This window comes from Bos indicus, chromosome 8 (genome assembly GCF_029378745.1).
Source record: "Bos indicus isolate NIAB-ARS_2022 breed Sahiwal x Tharparkar chromosome 8, NIAB-ARS_B.indTharparkar_mat_pri_1.0, whole genome shotgun sequence".
NCBI classification, from domain to species: domain Eukaryota; kingdom Metazoa; phylum Chordata; class Mammalia; order Artiodactyla; family Bovidae; genus Bos; species Bos indicus.
The window spans coordinates 26749062-26772103 of NC_091767.1; the positions used below are offsets into that span (position 1 = coordinate 26749062).

Below are 23042 nucleotides of genomic sequence, written 5' to 3' on the forward strand. Positions count from 1 at the left end.
CTCAATATCCCCACAGGCTCAAGCTGTGAGCACCCCACCCAGGTGACTAAGTGCACCCGTGTGATAAGCCGGGCCCGACTACAAGGTCCTTTCTCTGCCCATGACCTAGTAACATTCTCGTGAATCGGGGAGAGTCCCTCGTGCCTTTTCTTGTGTACTCCATCCTGACCTTCCATAAAGGTGCTTGTCCATCTTGTCCATGGGTCTCCTCTCTTGGCTCCACCTGCTGGGCTGAACCCACTTTCCTGGTCCCCCGCCCATGTGGCCCCCTCTCAGTGTGCAGTGATTCTCTCTCTCCAGGACCTGTGAGTATAGTAAACTTTGTTTTCCTAAACCTCCTTGTTCTCCACTTAAGTCCACACTCAACTGATCACATAAAAAAAGAAAAAAAAAAAAAATAGAACAAGGGCACAAAGGATTAAAAGGACAGAAAAGAGGAAAAAGGAAAGGCACGGACATCCTTTGATTTCCTTCCCCCTACTCTCCTGCCTATCTGGCCATCTGAAGGACTACTCATCCCAGGAAAGCCCAACCACTCTGAACCCTGGAGCTACTCTTGAACCTCATTGTTCTCATTATTCACTTATCAACAGTCTTCCCTTCTGCTCACTTCCTCAAACTGCCCACTCTAAAGAAAGCCCGGGACTCCAGACACCTTCATGCAGCACAAGGGCTCTGCAGAATGGAATCTTCTCTGCCAGCGGAAGCAGCCCAATATAAAGTCCTCCCTCCAAAATCACATTTCTTCTCAAAACAGTCACCACCTTACCCAACCAAGTCTTACCATTTTCAAGGGTATTTATAATTAATTTGGAAGGTACTTTAAATTTTCCAAGGAGATTGAAACCAATACTCATATAAACTCAATTTAAAGCATTAAGGAATCGCTGTGGGGGTAGGGGGAGCCCTTGCATAAATATAACCATGTCAACAACAAACACTTTAATCACAAAGCATTTCAGGAGCTTCCCTGGTGGCTCAGTGGTAAAGAATCCACCTGCCAATGCAGGAGACACAGGTTCCATCCCTGGTCCAGAAAGATACTACAGGCTGCAAGTGGAGCAACTAAGCCTACACACTACAACTCTTGAGCCTGTACTCTAGGGCCTGGGAACCACAACTGCTGAGCCCACATGCCACATGAAGTCCAGCACCACAGAGCCCGTGCTCCACAACAGAAACCATGGCATTGAGGAGCCTGCACACCACAACCAGAGAGTGACCTCCAATCACCACAGCTAGAGAAAGCCCTCACACAGCAACAAAGACCCAGCACAGCCACAAATAAAAATAAATAAAATGATTTTTAAAAAAGAAGAAGAATCTCAGTCTCAAGCAAAATTATTCTCAGTCAACACATTCAGTTAAAACACTCAACAGGCCCATTTGGCAAGTGTATCAATAGTCCCGTACAGTTGTGAGGGTCAGACCACAAAGAAGGCTGAGTGCCAAAGAACTGATGTTTTCAAATCATGGTGCTGGAGAAGACTCTTGAGAGTCCCTTGGACAGCAAGAAGAGCAAAGCAGTCAATCCTAAAGGAAATCAACCCTGAATATTCACTGGAAGGAGTGATGCTGAAGCTCCAATACTTTAGCTCCCTGATGGGAAGAGCCAACTCATTGGAAAAGACCCTAGGAAGGATTGTAGGCAAAGGGAGAAGGGGGTGGCAGAGGATGAGAGGATTAGACATTAATAGCACCACCAACTCAATGGACATGAACTTGAGCAAACCCTGGGAGATAGTAGAGGACAGAGGAGCCTGGCGTGCTACAGTCCATGGAGTTGAAAAGAGTTAGACACAACTTAGTGACTGAACATCAACAACTACAAAAAACAATCAGGAAATTAGAGCTCACTAACAACTTTTTTAAAAAACATGGTTCAAGTTATCCTAATTATAAAAGCATGGCACTCTCACAAACATCCCATTCAATTCTGACACCTCTAGAAATTTTTTAAAAAATATATGATTGCCCCTAAAATTCACTCAGAGAAAGCTGCCTTTTGATCAGACATTCTAAAGCCCAATAAAAAAGAAAGACAGAAAGAAATAGAGGAAGGTATTGTAAGAACCACTTCATTCTCTCCTGATGACATAATCAATTTCTTATAATGTATTTTTTATTCTAGGAGGAAGAAAGTTAGGGACTAGGAATTCCTTTAAAAAGCTGGTGGTAGGCTAAGGACACTCTCCCGCAGAAAAATGCACACATAAAATGCGGCATAATTTCAGGAAATAAACAGGTCCTCTGCAGTCTATTATGGACACCAGGCTAAGAAACTGACAGGATGCAGGAATAGAGATGAGCCATACTTGAGATTTCGAAAGCAGCAGAGATTTTACAGCTTACAGCAGGCAATTAAGGAACTGAGAGCCTCACTCAGATAAAATCATAGCTAATTAATTAAATACTTTAACCAGGTTTAAAGTACTTTTAAGTTTTAAGGAGCAGCAGAGGATGAGATGGTTAGACAGCATTACCAATTTAATGGACATGAATTTGAGCAAACTCGGAGATAGTGAAGGACAAGGGAGCTTGGAGTGCTGCACTCCATGGGGTTGCAAAATCTCAGGCACGACTTAGCGACTGAACAACAACCAGTTTTAAATCTTGCTGAATCAACAAATGCATAAACAGATTCATGTAACATTCTCCAGAGAAAACATCTATAAAACACAGCATTTTAAATGCGATGAAACCCTGAAGAAATTAGTTAAAACAGAAAGGTACAAAAGACCAATGTAATTAAATGTTTCCAGTTGAAAAATCTGAATGTGACAATAATTACTACCAGGCTATATCATATGTAATTAACACAGGCTAATCAAATATGTTTTATCCTTTTGAAATATGCTACGTATGTATACTAACCAAACTCATTGAAAAGAAGCCAGTGTTACTCCCTCAATTGTGTCCAACTTGTTGCAACCCCATGAACTGTAGCCCACCAGGTGCCTCTGTCCATGGAATTCTCCAGGCAAGAATATTGGAGTGGATTGTCATTTCCTTCTCCAGGGGATCTTTCCAACCCAGGGATCAAATCCGGGTCTCCCACATTGTGGGCAGATTCTTTACCATGTGAGCCACCAGCAAAGCCCAAAAAGAAGAAAGTGTATCTCGTTTTGGACTACGCTGGTGGCTCAGTCAGTAAAGAATCTGCTTGCAATGCAGGAGACCCAGGTTCAATTCCTGGGTCTGGAAGATCCTCCCAGAGAAGGAAAGGACAACCCACTCCAGTATTTTTGCTTAGGAAATCCCATGGACAGAGGAGCCTGGCAGGCTACATACAGTCCATGGGCTCACAAGAGTAGGACACGACTTAGTGACTAAACCACCACCAACCACCATATCTCTTTTTATGTAATAAAAAGTTATTATTTACAGAGTGAGTTGTCCTTTTACGTTGAATCAAGTACAATATTTAGAAGAAAATTGTAAATACTTTAGGAAAATAAGGACTTGTTATGGACTATTTATGCCCACCCCCAAAATTCACATGTTAAAGTCCTATCCCCCAGTATCTCTGAGTGTGACCTTATTTGGAAATAAGGTCATGCAAGTGTAATTATCTAAGATGAGGTCATACCCATCAAGTAGGTTGGACTTCCAACCCACCCTATTGTCCTGGTGTCCACAAAAGACAGAAATTGGGAAACAAACAGGAAGACCACGATGTGAACATGAAGGCACAGATCAGGGTGATGTGTCTACAAATCAAGAAAGGCCAAAGACTGCCAGCAAACCACCAGAAACTAAGAAAAAGGCCTGGGACAGATTCTTGCCTAGTGCTTTCAGAGGAAGCAAAGCCCTACTGACCCCGGCACCTTATCTGCAGAAGTGTTGCTGCTGCTGCTTCTAAGTCGCTTCAGTCATGTCTGACTCTGTGCAACCCCATAGACGGCAGCCCACCAGGCTCCCCCGTCCCTGGGATTCTCCAGGCAAGAACACTGGAGTGGGTTGCCACTTCCTTCTCCAAAGGGTAAAAGTGAAAAGTGAAAGTGAAGTCGCTCAGTCGTGTCTGACACATTTATGTTGTTTAAGGCACTCAGTTTGTGATACTTTGTTGCAAATGACACCTTGTCTTCAAAAGGGTGAGACAATAAATTTATGTTGTTAAAGGCACTCAAATACTGATAACTTCATTGTTGATACAAAGTGACACTTAGTTGCAACTTTCCAAACTAATACAGAAACCTAAAATTTTACTCTGAAGAACCTTCACTGTACAGCAAGCTATGTCCCTATCGAATGCTTGATAATGTTTTTTTTTTAAAGCACAGATTTTGTAAGAACAGCATGTTAATTGGAACTGGAGAGCTATTTTTACCTAATCTGCTGCTGGTTTAAACCAACAATTGGGGGGGGGGGTGGGGGACGGCATTACTGTTGCTAAAATGAAATTTCAATATGCATAAAACTCACAAAAGTAGAATAATGCATGCTTATTTTCCCTATTTTATAGTTTTAGAAAGGTGTATCTTATTTATTCTAATTGCATGATAAATTATATCTTTATGAGCAATTAAGTAATAAAGTATATTTAAGTTTAAAAGATGATTAATTTTTGCTATTTTAACATGTTCTCAAGCTTAAAGGATTTTCCCCTTTAATAAAATTTATTTGGCAAAAGCATTTTTTAACCTCTAAAGAACAGAGATGAAAATAATTGTCAGCAACAAGGCAGAAATAATCACTTCCAAACCAAGAAAACAGTGGTGACACATCTAGTCAGGTTTCCAGTCAGTGGGTAAACACTAAAAATTATACTGCTTTATTAATGCAAATATCATCCCTCACAAACATAAGCAAAATGCTCGATTTCACAGAAATAAGAGAAATGCTCCTGAAGTGGAGCCTTTCACTTATAAACACAGTGTATCTAATCTAGCATATCCATTCTCAAAAGGAAGTAATTCTAGGTCTAAAGTTTTCTCTGTACAGAAGATCAGGTACATGGAATGTATGGTGGGGGAAAGGGGGTTGAGGGAGGCATGGCTTTAAAAGTAGAACATGACCATTTCCCTTAATATCTTTGTCACATGTAAACATTAGCACTGGCTTTAAAAGCCCTTGAAAATGCCCATACATGCACAGGAAGAAAAACATTTGCCTTGGGCTTTCTAAGACTGTGCTACATTAGGTTATAGACAAGGGATTGCATGTCACTTCACCTTTAAAATGAAAGGTTTTCCAGTAAAAAAAGAAAGCAAGAAAGAAAAAGAAAGAAAATGACACAGTGATTCTGTGTCTGGATTCAGTGTGATAGACACTAATCTCATCTCATTACAAACAGACCTCCTCCAAGGCTCTAAGAAGTTCCTTCATATCACAATTCAAGTTTTTATTCCAAACTTCAGAGTTGCACATAACTTAGCTAGAATGGAGTGGCTTGATTATTTTGTTGTTGTTGTTGTTAAGGCAGCAAAGCTAGAAATCCTAGATGCTAGGATTTCCTCATGTCTCATTATTATGAATATAGATCAGTATTTTATACTAATAAAACTATTTTAATAATAATTTATTGAACACTTTCTATGTGTGTTCTACAAATTCATTTGTCCTTATGTCAATTCTAAGAAATGGTTCTTATTCTAGCAAGGACAGATTCAAAAGTTAAATAACTTGCTGAAGGTCACAGACAGCAGAGACGGGTCAATCTTTAGCCTTTCCCACTCCAAAGTCAAGGTTCTTAAGTGCCTTTTAGGACACCAAGGTTTATAAAGGAAGTCTTCAGCATCAAAGTGGAAAAAAGGCATGGTGCTGGTCAGTTTGGTGCTGGGGGTAAGGGGGATCAGGGTGCTTTATAGAAATGACAAGTACCGGAAATAAAAATGGTTAGTGACATCAGGGAAGTTCTGCCTGATAATTTATGGATAGCATATATGCCGCTTCTGTAACCCTGAAGGAATGTGAAGTACACAGTTATTAGAAGCCTTCCAAATTACATCAATAATGCACTTATACTTGCAAATATTTCTGGCACAGAGGTCTCAGGAAGATCCAAGGTGATAAAGCAAAATTACATTAACGGTATTTTTTTACCAAAATAGTCTTAGTTTTCTCCATTTCTCAAGTTGACAAATATAACAGGTTCTATAAAGGCAAGTCTGTAATGACGAAGATGGCACATGAGCACACAGGGGATGAATTTCACACCGTGTCTGTCACCGTAACTTAACCAAAATTCTGTAAAACATAACCCTCACCTTCTCTGGAGGTGGTTTACAATAGAACTGTTATTGTGGCAGCCTTAGAAAACCTCACTAGATCTGAGGTTCTACAAAATAATGAGAAAGCTTGGTATTACTTATGGGCAAATCTATGAAAAAATATTTAAGGCTAAATTAGGAGAAATAGTTAAAGAAAGCAACAAAGTTCTTAGCTTAAGATCTCTTAAACTAGAACTGTTTCAGAGGGTTTAAAAAAAAAAAAAAAAAAACCGGTAACCATACTCATTATATAAGAAATAGGTCACATTATAAGTATATTCTTATTTTTCCTATGTATGACTTTTCAACTCAGCCCAGCGAGACTTAAATGATTAGAATCTAAAATAAGTTTTATTATAATCAGTTTATTAACCCCATAAAGATGGGCACATCCAAAACATAAAAGGCTCGCTAAAAATAATACGTTGAAATACATGATGATTTGGTAATGTTAAGGCTGCAAAACCCATGGGAAATTAAAGGCATACAGACTGCTGTCGGTCGAGGCTTGGCCTCAAAGGAGTTTCACAACCGAGTTCTCCAAGGAAAAGTTAATGCATGAGCTTCCCAGAAGGAAGCCCCAACCTCCCATTCCTTGGGAGTCCGCGGACTCTGTGGAAGGAGGGATTCCGAGACCACAGGCGAGGAGCGCAGACAGTGGGCATCTCCGCAGCCACCCCGAGGGAGGGCCACCTCTCGTGCCAGCACATCCCGGGACAGCCGGGCGCACCGACACCGCAAGGTCACCAGGGAAGAGGCGACTTTACATAATCTCCCGCCTCGCCGCCCGGGCACCCGGGCCCCCTCCTGCGGCGCCCGCGCTGGGCCATGCGGGGGCGGCGCTCTGAGCGAGGAGCCTGGACGCCCGGGACCGGTGGAAGCCCGCAGCGCCGCCCGCAGCCGGGGGTGGAGGACGGAGCTCCGGGATGCCCGGGTCGCTGCCGCGGAGGGCGGGGCGGGCGATGCGGGGCGAGGCCGGGGAGGGCTCGGCGCGGGCCGGGGTCCCCAGGCTCCCGGCCGGCTGCCTGCGCCCAGCGCGCCCCTCGCGGCTCCTCCCGGGACCGCCCCGCGGCGCACCTGTCTAGTGCCTTACTTGAGTGGCTTTGTGGAACTGCTTCTTGAGCCCGGCCACCGACATGGTGCTGGAGGACGCGCGGGCGGCTGCGGCGCAGGGATCCGGCGGCGGCGGAGCAGGGCGGGAGGACCGAGCCGAGCGGCGCGCTGTCCAGGCCGCCGCTCGTCGTGCAGCCGCCGGGGCTGTGGGCGCGGGGGCGCGGAGCTGCGCGGGACGCGGGCTCGTGCGGAGAGACACCCTGACGTCAGGGGCGGGTGATGCAGGCTCTTAAAGGGGACGCGGGAAGCCCCGCCCCGGGCGCGGGGTTGGTGCGGCAGGTGCTGCGGCACGCGCTACCTGGGCACTGGTGGCCGCCACAGCACCTGGCTCTGCCACACCGGCCGGCAGCGTGTTCAGAGGGCCAAGGGCATTCTTCAGCCCCGGAAGTGTCCTCGTGCCCCGCGGACTGCACAGCGGTGGCTGCAGGTTGGCAACCCAGGCACCCGCAAGACTCAGGTGATTTGCTTGGCTTCCAGGTAGCCGCAGAGGCGCTGCCTAAGCCAACCCTCCTGCCCTTTGAGCTTGCCCTCTTTGCAGCCTGGAAAGGAGTGGTGTTCTCTCTGGGGTAATGAATAAGTCATTGCTCCTTGCTTGCTTGTTCACAGAAAACATTTCACTGTCCTGGTTTCACTATCCCTTAAGCCTCCTTAACGCTGGGGAAAGCCACCAATGCTGGGTTTTTTGTTTTTCGTTTTTTTTTTTTTTTTTTCCCCTAGATCTGTCACAATTTGATGACTTAAAAAGAAGATGAAAAAAATGTTAAACCTTAAAGCTGGTCAGGTAAATAGACTTGAAGTTGGATATTACTACAGTAATAACACTTAATCCTCTGTTTACAGTTATAAAAACATATGACTATGACATTCCTTAGGAGAAGGAATGTCCAGTACTCTTGCCTGGAAAATCCATGGATGGAGGAGCCTGGAGGGCTGCAGTCAGGACTGAGCGACTTCACTTTCACTTTTCACTTTCATGCACTGGAGAAGGAAATGGCAACCCACTCCAGTGTTCTTGCCTGGAGAATCCCAGGGACTGGGGAGCCTGGTGGGCTGCCGTCTATGGGGTCGCACAGAGTCGGACACAACTGAAGCAACTTAGCAGCAGCAGCAGCATGACATTCCTTTATGACAGTAGATTTAGGATCTAATCTAAAATAAACAATGGGGCTTCCCACTTGTCCAGTGGCCGAGAATCTGTCTTCCAATGCAGGGGACACAGGTTCAGGGAACTAAGATCCCACATGTCATCAGGCAACTAAGCCCAAGCGCTGCAACTATGGAGTCCCCCAGCAGCAATGAAGACCTATGGCAGCCAAATAAATAAATAAATATTTTAAAGTAATTAAATAAGTATTACATAATGTAAAAAAGCATGAATCAAGTTGTACAAATACTGCATATGTAACAAAGTATACATGATTGGGCTAAAGCAAAACCACTGTAACTTGACAAATACTGTTTCACTTATACAAGTTACCTAGAATAGTTAAATTCATAGAGTCAGAGAGTACATTGGTAGGTGTCAGGGGCCGGGAGTGGGAGGGTGGATGGAATTGGGAGTTAGTGTCTAATGGAGACAGAGTTTCAGTTTAGGAAGGTGACAACCTTGGGAGATGAATGATGGTGAGAGTTACACAACCATGTGAATGTACTCAGTGCCACTGAACTGTACAGTTAGATATGGTTAAAATAGTATGTTTTATATTATGTGACTTTTACCAAATTAAAAAAAAACTTAAAACTCTGCTGTAACTGGATGAATTGGTAGAGCAGCACTAGTTGGCTTCTGTATTCTGGTCATTAACCACTTGATCTGCTTTTTCTAGGACTAAGAAGCACATAGAGAAGAACTTGAATTGTGTCCCCATGTGGGGACCAAAAGCTATAAGGAGAAAAGGCCAGAACGGCAGAAGCCAAGGTGAGAGACACTGCCAAGGATGAGTAAGAAACAGCATGGCAGAATAGGAGGACTGAGGATGCCTGGCATCATCTCTTCAACCCCTGCCACCTGGGAGGAACCACAGACCCCGCCCCCACCCTTCCAGCCAGGCCGCTTGGGCACAGGGTGAACAGATGATCCTGTACATCAGCTGATCTACCGATCACAGCCCTTGATAATGTGAATTGAAACTCATAAAGGCAGACTCAAGCAGTTAGTGGCAGGTCACAGACCAACAAGAGCACATGGACTCCTGATCCCAGGCTGCCAAGTGAAGCAGGCAAAAGGAGCAGATCTCCAAAGTGAAAGTCATTCCTGCTGTTTATGTACCTTTCAGATACAAGGTGGAATTGCATTTTCCAAACCCCTTGTGGTTAAGTGGGGGTGCTGTGACAAGTTTTAACTAGTGGGTTAAGGAGGAAAGTGACTGTCACCTCTTGGTAGAGAATTTAACTGTTGGAACAAGATGCTACAAAGCCCTTTCCCCTCCCTAAGAGTATCTCAGGTGGTTGTGGTCTGTCAACCAGAATCCAGAGTATGGACAAAGCAGGGCAAGGTCTCAAAAGACATTTAGCATGAGTGAGGAATAGACCTGAGTCATTTCGATTCACTGAGTCTAGGGTGGTTACTGTGACAAACCTAGAGAAAAAACCTAGCACAAAAGAGAAAATGTTTCCCATTTTTCAGAAGAGAAAGGGAGACTTGCTATTTCCTGCCATGTGTATTTTAGTTTTTGTCATTAGATGTCCATGAAGTGGCCTGTATGTTCTCACAAAAGCCTCAGTGAAGTTTGGGGAGGTGTGTTCTCTTCTTTGTAGCCTCACTGAAGCAGTGAGCAGACTCAACCACAAGGCCTGAGGATCAGAAGGAAGGGTGACTTCAGGTACCGATCCTACCCTGACCTCTTACCCTGTGTTTTCCTTACCAGTTGGAGATAGTTCTCCAGTAGTCATATATGGATGTGAGAGTTGGACTACAAAGAAAGCTGAGCACTGAAGAATTGATGCTTTTAAACTGTGGTGTTGGAGGAGACTCTTGAGAGTCCCTTGGACTGCAAGGAGATCCAGCCAGTCCATCCTATAGGAGATCAGTCCTGGGTGTTCATTGGAAGGACTGATGTTGAAGCTGAAACTCCAATACTTTGGCCACCTCATGTGAAGAGCTGAGTCATTTGAAAAGACCCTGATGCTGGGAAAGATTGAGGGCAGGAGGAGAAGGGGACGACAGAGGATGAGATGGTTGGATGGCATCACCAACTCAATGGACATGAGTTTGGGTAGACTCGGGGAGTTGGTGATGGATAGAGAGGCCTGATGTGCTGCAGTTCATGGGGTCGCAAAGAGTCAGACACGACTGAGCGACTGAACTGAACTAGAGATAGTTCACAGTTAGCTCTGGGGAGCCATAGGAAATTCTAAAGGAATCTCAGAGCAAGGGACAGTCCATGTTTCACAAGAACATCACACAGGGAAAGATGAAAGTCCTGATGATAGTTAAGTGGGGCTACTGATCCATCAGCACCCAGGACAAACCAGTAACCAGTAATGTGAGGTTAATCAGGTCCCAGCAGTGGTTTGCCTAGGGCACATTTACTCATGTCTGTAAGGCCCACCATGTGATCTCTAGATTCTTTTTTTTTTTTTTTTTAATTTAAATGTATTTATTTATATTTTTAATACATTTATTTTTAATTGGAGGATAATTGCTTTACAATATTGTGTTGGTTTCTGCCATACATCAACATGAATCAGCCATAGGTATACATACATCCCCTCTCTCTTGAACCTCCCTCCCACCTCTCACACCATCCCCACCCCTCTAGATCATCACAGAGCACCGGATTTGAGCCCTATGCGCTATACAGCAAATTTCCAGTGGCTATCTAGTTTTACACATGGTAATGTACATGTTTCCATGCTACACTCTTGATTGGTCCCACCCTCTCCTCCCCACCTGCCCCTCCCCCCAACAATAACACAAGTCTGTTATCTATGGCTTGATTCTAGGAAACTCTGAAGAAGTTTGGACTCACTGCAGGACTAGATGGAGCTCTAGACTAGAGAGATAAGAGTATTACAATGGCTGCTTTTGTAACCTAACAGTTGATGAAGCTGGTATATACAAATACACACTCATGAAAAGGCTGCCATAAAATGCTCATTACAGTTGTGCTGCCAGAGCCATTCTCAAACTCTTGAGCATCAGAATCCCCTGAAGGATTTGTTAAAGCACACACTGCTGATCCACCTCCCAATTTCTGATTCACTAGGTCTGGGTGGGGCCTGAGAGTGTGCATTTCTAACTCTGAACAAGTCCCCAGGTGATGCTAACATTCTGGTCTGGGGACCACACTTTGAAAACCCCTGGGCTGGAGCAGAGATGTTAGGAATGAACTTTCTTCTCTATTCTCCCAATTTTTATAATGTTTTCCCATTACTTGTATAATACATGTATTTTATAGTTGATTTTTCCTTCCTGGTTCCTGATCTGAGCAATGGAACATGTTCAGAAAAGGATAGGACTCGGTGGAAGGTGCTAAGAGAGTGAGAGAGAGCAATTAATCTACAAAGAGGAAGGGCCTAGGGATGTGTGATTTCTTGCCTCTAAATGTGAACAGTGAGAAGGGGGCCCTGAAAAAGCTCCCCACCCCCAGCCCCAGAACTCTGAGTACATGACAGAATCCTAAATGTAGCAAAACAAAGTCTCTCTCTTTCCCTGAGTCTTCATCCACCAACTTAGCATGCTCATCCCGCTGTCCTTCAAAGGAACTACTGCGGGAGAAAGGACTTTAAATCATTCTGAAACCATGGTTAACTCCCCCAGACACTCTCCGGATTTCATGTAAAGCCAGGATTTCTACTGAAGCCACAGCTTATTCCCATAAAGACCTTTAAGATGTTTTCAAAGAGATTTGTTGAGTTCCCTCTAGCAGGCACTGATAGGAGGCACGGGGGTGAATATAGTGTGAACCACCAAGACACAGACTGTACACTGCACCCCAAGGAGTTCCCACACTAGCAGTTTGGAAAACTTACAGACGTTTATTGTGACATGAATGTGGAGGAGAAAATGCACTAGACATTGAAAAAAATTCAAACCTGGGTGCCCTCTTTGGTTGCAAAGAAGCCCTGCTGCTGCTGCTGCTGCTGCGTTGCTTCAGTTGTGTCCGACTCTGTGCGACCCCATAGACGGCAGCCCACCAGGCTTCCTGTCCCTGGGATTCTCCAGGCAAGAACACTGGAGTGGGTTGCCATTTCCTTCTCCAATGCATGAAAGTGAAAAGTGAAAGTGAAGTCAGTCGCTCAGTCGTGTCTGACTCTAGTGACCCCATGGACTGCAGCCTACCAGGCTCCTCCGTCCATGGGATTTTCCAGGCAAAAGTACTGGAGTGGGGTGCCATTGCCTTCTCCGCAAAGAAGCCCTGACAGAGGCTTTATGGAGAAACGCAGAAACACAGAGCAAGAAAAGGGAATCAAAGGTCAGTGAGGAAGAACTTTGTTTTACAAAAGGTTATTGTAATTCAACATGCTGCCCTCCCATCTCTTGAGATCAAATCAAAGTAAAATAGTAAATGAACCTAGATCTGCTTTGCAAAATTCCAATTAAAAGAAACCCCACACAATCTCATCTCACTAATTGGGCAGGAAATTCATGGTCAGCAATAATTCCATCACATCATTCATGCACTATTTCTCCTTGCATTACGCCAAGGCTTCTGGCAAATACCAGATCTCTAGTTTGCACAGAGCTGCTGAACCCTGACCCCTTTCAGAGGGCATCTCATTACAAGCAGGCAGAGGACAAGCAGCGCTTCTCATCCTTTGCCCTTCAGCCCTGACGCCACTCCTCTGGCCCAGGCCAGGATAAACTACTCCTGACCTTACCTTTACGTATAAGCTCATGAAGCACAAGAAACAGAGCAATGCAAAGGCATTAAATTCCAGCTTCTTGTTTAACAGAAGGGCAAACCAAAGCAAGGAAAGGAAGTGACGTAATCATTATTACTTTTTCTACTCCAGCATCTGGCCTCAGTTTCAGCCAGAGACTCCCATCAGTGTTGATAAACATAGATGGGGATGAACGAGTGAAAGACTGAATTGTCGCTGGCGCTGTGTTCTTATCACAGTGAGTCTGATGTCCAACCATACTCACCCAGCAGCCTTGTATTAAAGCCTGGGTTGTGCAGCACGCAGACAGTCGTTCTTGAGCAGGTGGCACTTAACCTAAGAATCTGTGCCTTTGGCTGCTGCCAGTAGCATTGGGCCCCCACCCAGTATCAGCAGGGCTCTTGAGCCTTTCCCAGAGGCGGGAAATCAGAAAAAGGCCACATTCATCTCCATGCTTTCAGCCCACCAACCACACCCCATCAGATACACATTTCTGTCTCTTGGAGGTGGAAGGTGTGGGTCTCTCTCTCTCCCCTCCAACCTTTGCTTCTCTCCCACACAGCCCTCCTCCCTTCAAAGCACAGGGACCTCTCCCTGCAGAACTTTTCTCTTCATTTAGTAAACCCTATAAACTCAATCACGAGAGAAGGAGGAGGGGACTTCACCAAGTATGTGATTCATGTTAGGCTCTTACATCTGGGTCTCTATTTATTACTTGCAACCCATTTTGAAATGCTTCCAATTTCCCTAGGAAAATCCTGCCATCTGCAATGCCATTTCCAGAGCCTTTCTTTTGAGGTCTTTCCCCATCCTTCTAACCCTATATCTTCTCTTCATTTGTCACACCTCAAAGCCCTAATTGGGCATCTCTGCCGTGAACTGGGTATAACATGTTTTACATATTGATATGTAGTGCTGGATTCTTAACTCTTTGAGTGCAGGGTCTTATCTTTACTTTCACAACTCTATGCAGAAAATATAAACATTAGATATGGTCTGATGGCAATTTGAAAATCCAAATGAAATTTTTAAAGCTAAATCCAGCAGAGGTCCAGAAAGACTGGAACTAGCTTGCTTCTCTCCAACTGAGCAGGCTGAAGGCCTTAGCTGCTTCTCCCTTGCTGTTCCTAAGCCTGAATCTCCAGGTTATGGTAATTTTGAGAGTTCTCAATGACCTTCCCATGGTTGTTCTTGTTGCTCAGTCAGTAAGTCATGTCCAGCTCTTTGTGACCCTATGGACTGTAGCTTTCTAGGTTTCCGTGTCTTTCACCATCTCCCAGAGTTTGCTCAAACTCATGTCCATTGAATTGGTGATGCCATCTAACCATCTCATCCTCTGCCATCCCCTTCTCCTTTTGCCTTTAATCTTTCCCAGCATCAGGGTCTATTCCAATGAGTCTGCTCTTCACATCAGGTGGCCAGAGTATTACAGCTTCAGCTTCAGCATCAGTCCTTCCAATGAATATTCAGGGTTGATTTCCTTTAGGATTGACTGGTTTGATATCCTTGCAGTCCAAGGGACTCTCAAGAGTCTTATCCAGCATCACAGTTCAAAAGCATTGATTCTTTGGCACTTAGCCTTCTTTATGGTCCAACTCTCACATCTGTACATGACTACTGAAAAAACCCTAGCTTTGACTATATGGACCTTTGTCGGCAAAGTAATGTCTCTGATTTTTAATATGCCGCCTAGGCTTGTCATAGCTTTCCTTCCAAGGAGCAAGTGTCTTTCAGTTTCATGGCTGCAGTCACCATCTGCAGTGATTTTGAAGCCCAAGAAAAGGAAATCTGTCACTGCTTCCACTTTTATCCCCTTTTATTTGCCACGAAGTGATGGGATCAGATGCCATGATCTTAGTTTTTTGAATGTTGAGTTTCACACCAGCTTATTCACTCTCCTCTTTCATTCTCATCAAGAGGCTCTTTATTTCCTCTTCACTTTCTGCCATTAAAGTGGTATCATCTGCATATTTGAGGTCATTGATATTTCCCCCAGCCATTTTGTTCCAACTTGGGATTCATCCAGCCTGGCATTTCACATGATGTATTTTCCATGTAAGATAAGTAAGCAGGGCAACAATATACAGCCTTGTCGTACTCCTTTCCCAATTTGGAACCAATCAGTTGTTCCATCTGTTCTGACTGTTGCTTCTTGACCTGCACAGAGGTTTCTCAGAGACAGGTAAGGTGGTCTGGTATTCCCATCTCTTTAAGCATTTTCCACAGTTTGTGTTGATTCACACAGTTAAAACATTTAGCATAGTCAATGAAACAAGTAGATGTTTTTCTGGAATTCCTTTGCTTTCTGCATGATACAAAGCTTGTTGGCAATTTGATCTCTGGTTCCTCTGCCTTTTCTAAACCCAGCTTGTACATCTGGATACATAAATAATAGATTGCTCTTGACATAGTCAACCAATATTGCTTTCTGTTATTTGCAATCAACAAACTCCAAGTGATATACATCCCCTCTCCCCTCCAACCCTTGCAATAATGTTCTAATCTCTGTTCTTGTTCAGCTCTAGCAACACAAACACAGCAATTTAGACAACTATAGTGACTGCTTAGCACTGCATTAGCTTCCTTCTCAGACAAGGATGGACAGATTGAGTGACAAGGAATATAGTCCTTCAGCAAGTGGCAAGCCTCCCTCTAAGACACTGACCTTCTGATTTTCAAATCAAATCTTCTGTTTATTTGATTAGTACGTGTCAGGCCGCCCAGGGTCTGAACCTCTCAAGCCCCTGGGAACTGGCAGCTGAATGCTGGTAAATAAATGCCAAGCAGCTGTACTCAGAGACAGCAGTGCCCACTCCTGGAGTTAGAACAACCTTAATTAAGTGCAAACTGTTAGGGCATCAGTACCATTGGCTTATTTATTCTATTCCTGGATGGGCATTATCATTAGAGATTCTGAAGGCATGTTGTTAACCCTGAATGTAAGCTCTGGCTAGTCAGCCGGTTAAAACATGGCATTAAAGAGGCCAAGTTCTGTTGCTATTTCAGTAGCCAGTTAGCCATGCAGAGAAAAGCTATTCCTTAGTATAGTATGCATCCCACCCTATCATCTCAAGGCTGCATTCTCTTGATTACAGAAAAGCCAAGGTGAGAGAAAAAACATAACTTTAGTTCAGCAAAAACTTGTCAACAAAACTAAGAACTTGGAGTACAATCTACTAATATTCTATCAGCTGTATATACTTTAAAAATGCCATATTCTACTTTATATTTTTAATAAACAGTTTATACATAGGTCATTTATCTTTGATTTGGGGTGACTTATTTTTCCCCTTTAAAAATTATTGATGATTTTATTTAATTTTACAGCTTGTATTTTCTCTGGCCCACACATATAAGGCTTTCTTCAGTGACAAAGAATCAAATATAAAGCACTATTTCAAAAAAGCCTTTCAAACATTTAAGTTAACATGAATACATCACCCTGTCACGAATACCAGTTTTCTCTCAAGGTCCAGTCACAGGAAATTTGTCAAGTAGGGAATTCCTTAGAACAAAGATCGTGGAAAGTTTCCTGTGAATAGAACTGAATAGAGTAGGGAGAACTTTTGACAGCAATTATTAAGATGTCTTTAATTTGAGGGACTTCTCTGGTGGCCTGATGGTTGAGAATTCACCCTTCAACACAGGAGATGTGCTTTATAACTGGTGGGTTTGACCCCTGGTCAGGGAACTAAGATCCCACAGGCCATGGGGCAACTAAGATCATGAGCTCCAACTGGAGAGTCCACAGATTGCAAGGAAGACCTGGAGCAGCCAAAAAAAGAAAGATGTCCTTAATATTGAAGGGGCAGTACAGGAAGAAGGAAAGCCCATTCCAGCCTGCAAGCATAGGGCCAATGAACACATACAACAGAGAGGAAATGGCAGTTGAGAGTCACAGTGGAGACAAAAAGACTCCTTGAGCCCAGTTACTAGAGGATGCAGCAGGGAGGGGAAGAAAGCCCAAACAGAAAGATGAGGAATACTTCTTCCCCAAGACAGAATAGTGGTAAGAGGTGTGGAGGGATGAAGCCAGGAACAGTGAGGCAGGAGAGCAATCGATGGCATCAAGAAGCCTAACTGTGAACAGACCACACTGGGGGCCTTACAACTCCTGGCCCCTCCCCCAGGCCTCCAGCCTCAGGTGCCCAGCGGGGCTCCTGTTCCCTAAAGCGCTTAATCCCCATGTTCAAACATCCCTTGCTGTGCACTCCTGGCTCTAACTGGGTCTTTGCAGGCACCCCTCTCTCTGCCTGGAATAGTTGTTTTCTACTATACTTCTTTCTATAGAAGACTATAAATTCAGAACTACTCTGTAACTTTGGATAGCCCTTTGGGCTCACAGATCTTCCTAAAGAAAACCTGGAGATGTTTGTAAACCACTTATCTTATGAGCACTTCTGACCTTTAAGCATTAAACCATTGGGGGAGAGATGGAAGTGGTGATTCAGTGTTCACCAGCTCACCCCTCAGCCTTCTGGAAGGACTGTTAGCCTGTGGGTGTACCTTACACTTCAGCAACTTCTGCTTAAGAATTCTACTAGTCAGAAAATGATAGAGCACTCAAACCTACACTGTATTATGTAATTCTTTTAGACACAAGTACACACTGAGATATATATATATATTTTAAGTTTCAACTATTTCCATGAATGCAATTAGCCTGAGATATGCAGATGAGACCACTCTAATGGCAGAAAGTGAACAGGAACTAAAGAGCCTCTTGATGAGGATGAAAGAGGAGTGAGAAAAAGCTGGCTTGAAACTCAGCATTCAAAAACAGTGTTAATATTATTTGGCATTAAAGAGACGAAGTGCTGATACATGCCATGATATGGATAAGCCTTGGAAATATTATGCTCAATGAAATATACCAGTCACAAAGGACTACCTATGGTACAACTCCACTTACATGAAATATCAAAAATAGGCAAAACTATAAAGACAGAAAGTAGATTAGTGGTTACCTTGGGCTGGGAAGGATAGGGAGTTTGGGGCTGATGGCTAGAAAGAGGGGTTTTATTTGGGGATAATGAAAAGTTCTAAAATAGATGGTGGTGACGGATGCACAGCTGGCTCCAGGTCTGGATTTGCCATATGTGATGATCTGATTACCTCTACCACTACAATGTTCTCTGAAAACACCATCAGCTGCTTCCCCAAATTCCTTTCTTTGTCCAGTTCTCAACTCCAAATAACACTTTCCTCAACTCCCAGCCTTTTCTTTCCTTTCACTGCCCCTATTCTTCTGTCTTTCCCAGAATCCGGCTCGTGTTTCTGTGCACATTCTCTGATTCTACAAATACAGACATCTAGGAACTAGCTGGCACAGACAGAAGTCCTTTTAAAGAGGACAGGAAACAAGCGAGCAAGGAAAATCCCCTCCGGCTAGCAAAGCACAGGAAGCTTATGATGGCAGTGATTTCTGTTTGTGCCATCACAGTCCAGCTTTCAAATGAGAATCCCAAGGCTCATCTCATTCTTTTTGCCTCTTTCCTCCCCTCCCACTCCAGCTGCTGTCCATGGGAATCAGCATGCCTTTTGATGACACAAAAATTCCTTCCCTGATCAGCTCAGCTGGGGATAAGCCCATCTTCTCTGGTCCAGTAGGGCTTGATTTGAATAACTTAACTCATTCTTGGGGTACTTAATGTAGCTGGTGGGGAGGGAGGACAAGGTCTGAGTCAAGGTCAAACCACCTATTTTCAAATGAATGCTAGTAGGACTCCATTAACAGAAAATAGTAATAGATACTATTTGAGCATCTTTCTGTGTGTGACATTTTTAAGACATTACCTCATTAATTCTCATATAACTATGTGTTGAATGGATTCTTTCCCCCATTCTATGAATGAGGACACTGCAGTTGGGACAGATGGAGTAATTTTGTGGAGATGCTTGGATTCAATGGACATGAATTTGGGCAAACTCCGGGAGATGGTGAGGGACAGGGAAGCCTGGTGTGCTGCAGTTCATGGGGTCACAAAGAGTGGGACACGACTTGGTGACTGAACAACAACAATAAAAATTCAGTCAGAGGTGGAGCAGAGATTCTTACTAGCTCTGTGTGTCTCTCAGGACTCTTCTCCCACCGGCTGTGCTTCTTCTGCCACAGACGATGTCTGCTTCTCCTGTGTCTAGGTTATGGGCTTCTCTTCCTGCAGAGAGAAGAGGACTAAGTACAATCTGGAAAATTCTTTCAGGAGCTAAGCTGACTGCGTAAAAGAATGAAACTTTCTAATGGCCCTGTATAATGAAGACTAGAATTTGAGGAAGGTCAAGTGGAGAGGAGCACATGATCTCTAGGGAATTTTTCACTAGATGATGCTGTTGTTTAGTCACTAAGTCGTGTCCGCCTCTTTGTGATCCCATTGACTGTAGCCCACCAGACTCCTCTGTCCATGGGATTTCCCAGGCAAGCATACTGGATTGGGTTGCCATTTCCTTCTCCAGGGGGTCTTCCCGATCCAGGGATCAAACCTGTGTCCCCTGCATTGGCAAGCTGATTCTTTACCACTGAGCCCTTTTACTAAATGGTGCTTCTTAAAGATAAGCTTTCACGTGGTGCAGATAGTGCTGATGTAGATTCATCTATCCTTTCCATATTCCTGCAGTTTTCCCCCACCCCAACCTGTCTACACCAGAGGAAAGAGCACTTTCAGACTCGTCCTTTTGCCAGCCCAAGCTCCTTGGCCCCTGTTATAGAGGAATCTCCTGCAGGAATTAATTTCTCCTTTCTCTTATTGAACATTTGAGCTGCTTTCAGTTTTGGACTATCAAGAACAATGCTGCTGAGAACATTCTTGTATATGGTACTCTTGCCACACATATGCAAGCATATTTGTTGGGGATTTATCCAGGAATAGAATTGCTCGGTCACAGGATAGCGTATGTTCAATTTTATTATAGAATGCCAAATGAAAAAATTATTGCACAAATGTACCCTTTCCCTAGCAGTGTTTGACAGCTTCCTTTGTTCCACATTCTCACTGCAACTTGGGAATGTTAGTCTTTTTGGCTAGCTTTTCTAGTAAATATGCAGTTGTATCTCAAAAGTTTTAATTTACATTTCTCTTATTACTAATGAAGTGAGCATCTTTTCATATTCTTATTGATTATTTGAATATTTTCTTTTGTGAAATAAATACCCATTTAAATCTACTGACCATAATGGATTGTCTTTTCCTTATTGATTTGCAAACAATCTTGATATATTTTAGAATCAATGCCTGTATCAGTGATGTATGTCACAAATAATGTTTCTATATTCCATTAGTCCATCTGTCTTTGTTCAAGAAGGAGACTGGCCTATAATTTTCCTTTTCCAAAGTGTCCTTGTCAGGTTTGGATATCAAGGTTATGTTGGTCTCATAAATTATGTTAGGTGTATTCACTTTTGTCTTATTCTCTAAAAAAGTGTATGTGGTATTGAAAATATTCCTTCTTAAATGATTGGTAATATTCACCACTAAGGCCATTAAGGTCCAAAGTTTTCCTTATGGGAGATTTTAAATTATAAATTTAACATTTTTGATATCTGCAAAACTATTTTATTTTCTATATCAAATTTATTTACTTTTTCCATGGAATTTGTAAGTTTTTTCTAAATTTTTTAATATATTTACATAAAGTTGTTTATTATATTCTCCTATATTTGATGTCTGTAAGTTATAATTAAAAAGATGTTTCCTGTTGCACTCCAGAAATTGGTTATTTTTTACTTCACTTTCTTAATCTGTCTCAGCAGGAATTTATTAATTTTATTAGTTTCTCCAAAGAAGCAATTTTTGGTTTATTGATTTTCTATATTTTATATTTACCATTTCATTAATTTATGTTATCTTTACTCTTTCATTTCTTTTACTTTAATTTGATATTCTTTTCTAGCTTCTTATGAAAAATGATCAGCTCATTGATTTTTCAGATATCCCCACTTCATTTAAAGCTAGAAATTTCCCACTAAGCACAGTTTTAGCTGTATACCACAGATTTTAGTATGTAATAATGTATTCTGTTCAAGATATTTTCTAAGTTCTATTATTATTTTTTCCTTGACCCATAAGTTATTTAGAAGTATATTGCTTAATTTCCAAATACATGGCAATTTTATAAAAAATCTCTTTATAATTGATTTCTAACTTAATTCCATGGTGAACTTAGAACATACAGCGTGTAATGTGAAACTTTTGAATTTGTTGAGATTTACTTCGGATCCCAGCATACAGTCAAATTTTGTAAACATGCTGTGCATTTTTTGAAATACTGTACATTTCTGCCCTTGCTGAGTACAGTTCCCAATGTCTATGGGTGGTTTGATAATTATGTTTTTAAATCCCTATGTCTTCATTGATTTTTGTCTCTATGTTTATCAATAACTAAAATTGTTGTGTGAAAACTTCCCACTATGAATGGGAATGCACCTCTTTCTTCTTGCATTCTGTCAAATTTTGCCTTATTTACTTTCTTAGCCTCATACAATTTAGCTTTATTATATATTTCTGGTGAGTAAAACCATCTATTAATCATGTCCTTTATTTCAAAAGCTTTTTGATTAAAATTATTTTATCTGCTATTAATATAGATGAAAGATAGATATTATACACTAATTTTCTTTTGGTTAGTCATTATGTTTCAACCTTTCTGCATCCTCATGATTTAGGTGTATCTTTTATGAACCTTACATATATTTCTAACCTAGTCATATAAAACTTTATTAATTTCTTTTAATTTGATCTGTCTACTTACATTTAGTATAATGTCTGATGTATTTGGTTTAAAACTGTCATTTTACTGTGAAATCTTATTTGTTGCACCTGCTTTATCTTCCTCATTCTTGATTTTCTTGTTTGGATTGACCCGGTGTATATTATTCCATTTTTGCCTACTCTTACCCTCAGAATGATAACCCTTTTTGCTATACTTTTTAATGACTACCAGCGAGATTGCAACATGCAATCCTGACTTACTAGAATGTAATGTTTATCAGCGCTCTTCCCACACTCATGGACAGGGCAAGAACTCCAAAATACTTTAACTCCATTTACCTGCCTCCTGACATAGGTTTATAAGATATTTTTATTATTGTTTTACACAGCCAATTGCATTCAGATTTATTCATAAACATCCCTTTCTGTTGCTCTTCCTTTCTTCCTGCTTCTCCCACCTCCCATCTGGGAACATTTTCATTCTGCCTAAAAAATATCCCTTGGTATTTTCTTAAGAAAAGGTACGCTGGTGATGAATCCTCTAAGTCTTTGTTCATCTGAAAATGTCTTCATTTCACTTGCATTCTTAAGGATGAAAATAGCATTTTAGGCTGGCAGCTATTTTCTGTCAGTACTTCATATATATACTCCATTATTTCTCATACAAAGTCAGTCTGCCATCAAATTGTAATTTGGGGGTAATATGTATTCACTCCTCCCCAGCCCTGGCTGCTGTTAAGATTTTTCTACTTGTCATTTGTTTCCAGCAGTTCAACTGTGATGTGCATAGCTGTGGATTTCTTTTATTTAACCTGTTGGTAATTTGTAGGACTTCTTGATCTGTGCCTTAATGTTTTTCATCAGTGTGGTAAATTTCTTGGTCATTGTGCCTCTGAGGATGAATTCCACTACATCCTTTCTAGGACTACAGCCTCTCATATTCTAGGCCTTTTCACTATATCCTTCATATATTTTATCTTCTCCTTTGACCTTTTCCCCCTTGTATCTCTCTATGCTTCAATCTTGCTCATTTTTTTTGTCAATTATATTCCTAAGTATGTTCTAATTCCCATTATTTAGATTTTTGAGATAGTATATAAAAATACAATGTATTTTTTGTATACTAAGCATTTAATTCAATGACCTTAGTAAACTCATTTATTAATTGTAATAGTTTGTCTAAAGA

The 23042-nt window shown here is 42.2% G+C and overlaps 1 protein-coding gene across 2 annotated transcripts in view; it reads right to left on the minus strand.

Annotated features, from left to right (window-relative positions):
• Positions 1 to 7490, minus strand: part of SH3GL2 (SH3 domain containing GRB2 like 2, endophilin A1) — a 225890-nt gene extending 218400 nt beyond the window's left edge. Inside the window, exon 1 of one of the 2 annotated variants that reach the window (XM_070794497.1) lies at positions 7306 to 7490. In XM_070794497.1, coding sequence (XP_070650598.1) covers positions 7306 to 7350 — 45 coding nt within the window. In that variant the 5' untranslated portion in view covers positions 7351 to 7490. Of the gene's footprint in view, positions 1 to 7289 lie in introns of both variants that reach the window. The other variant, XM_070794498.1, reaches the window with a different exon arrangement.
• Between the last annotated feature and the right edge of the window lie 15552 nt (positions 7491 to 23042).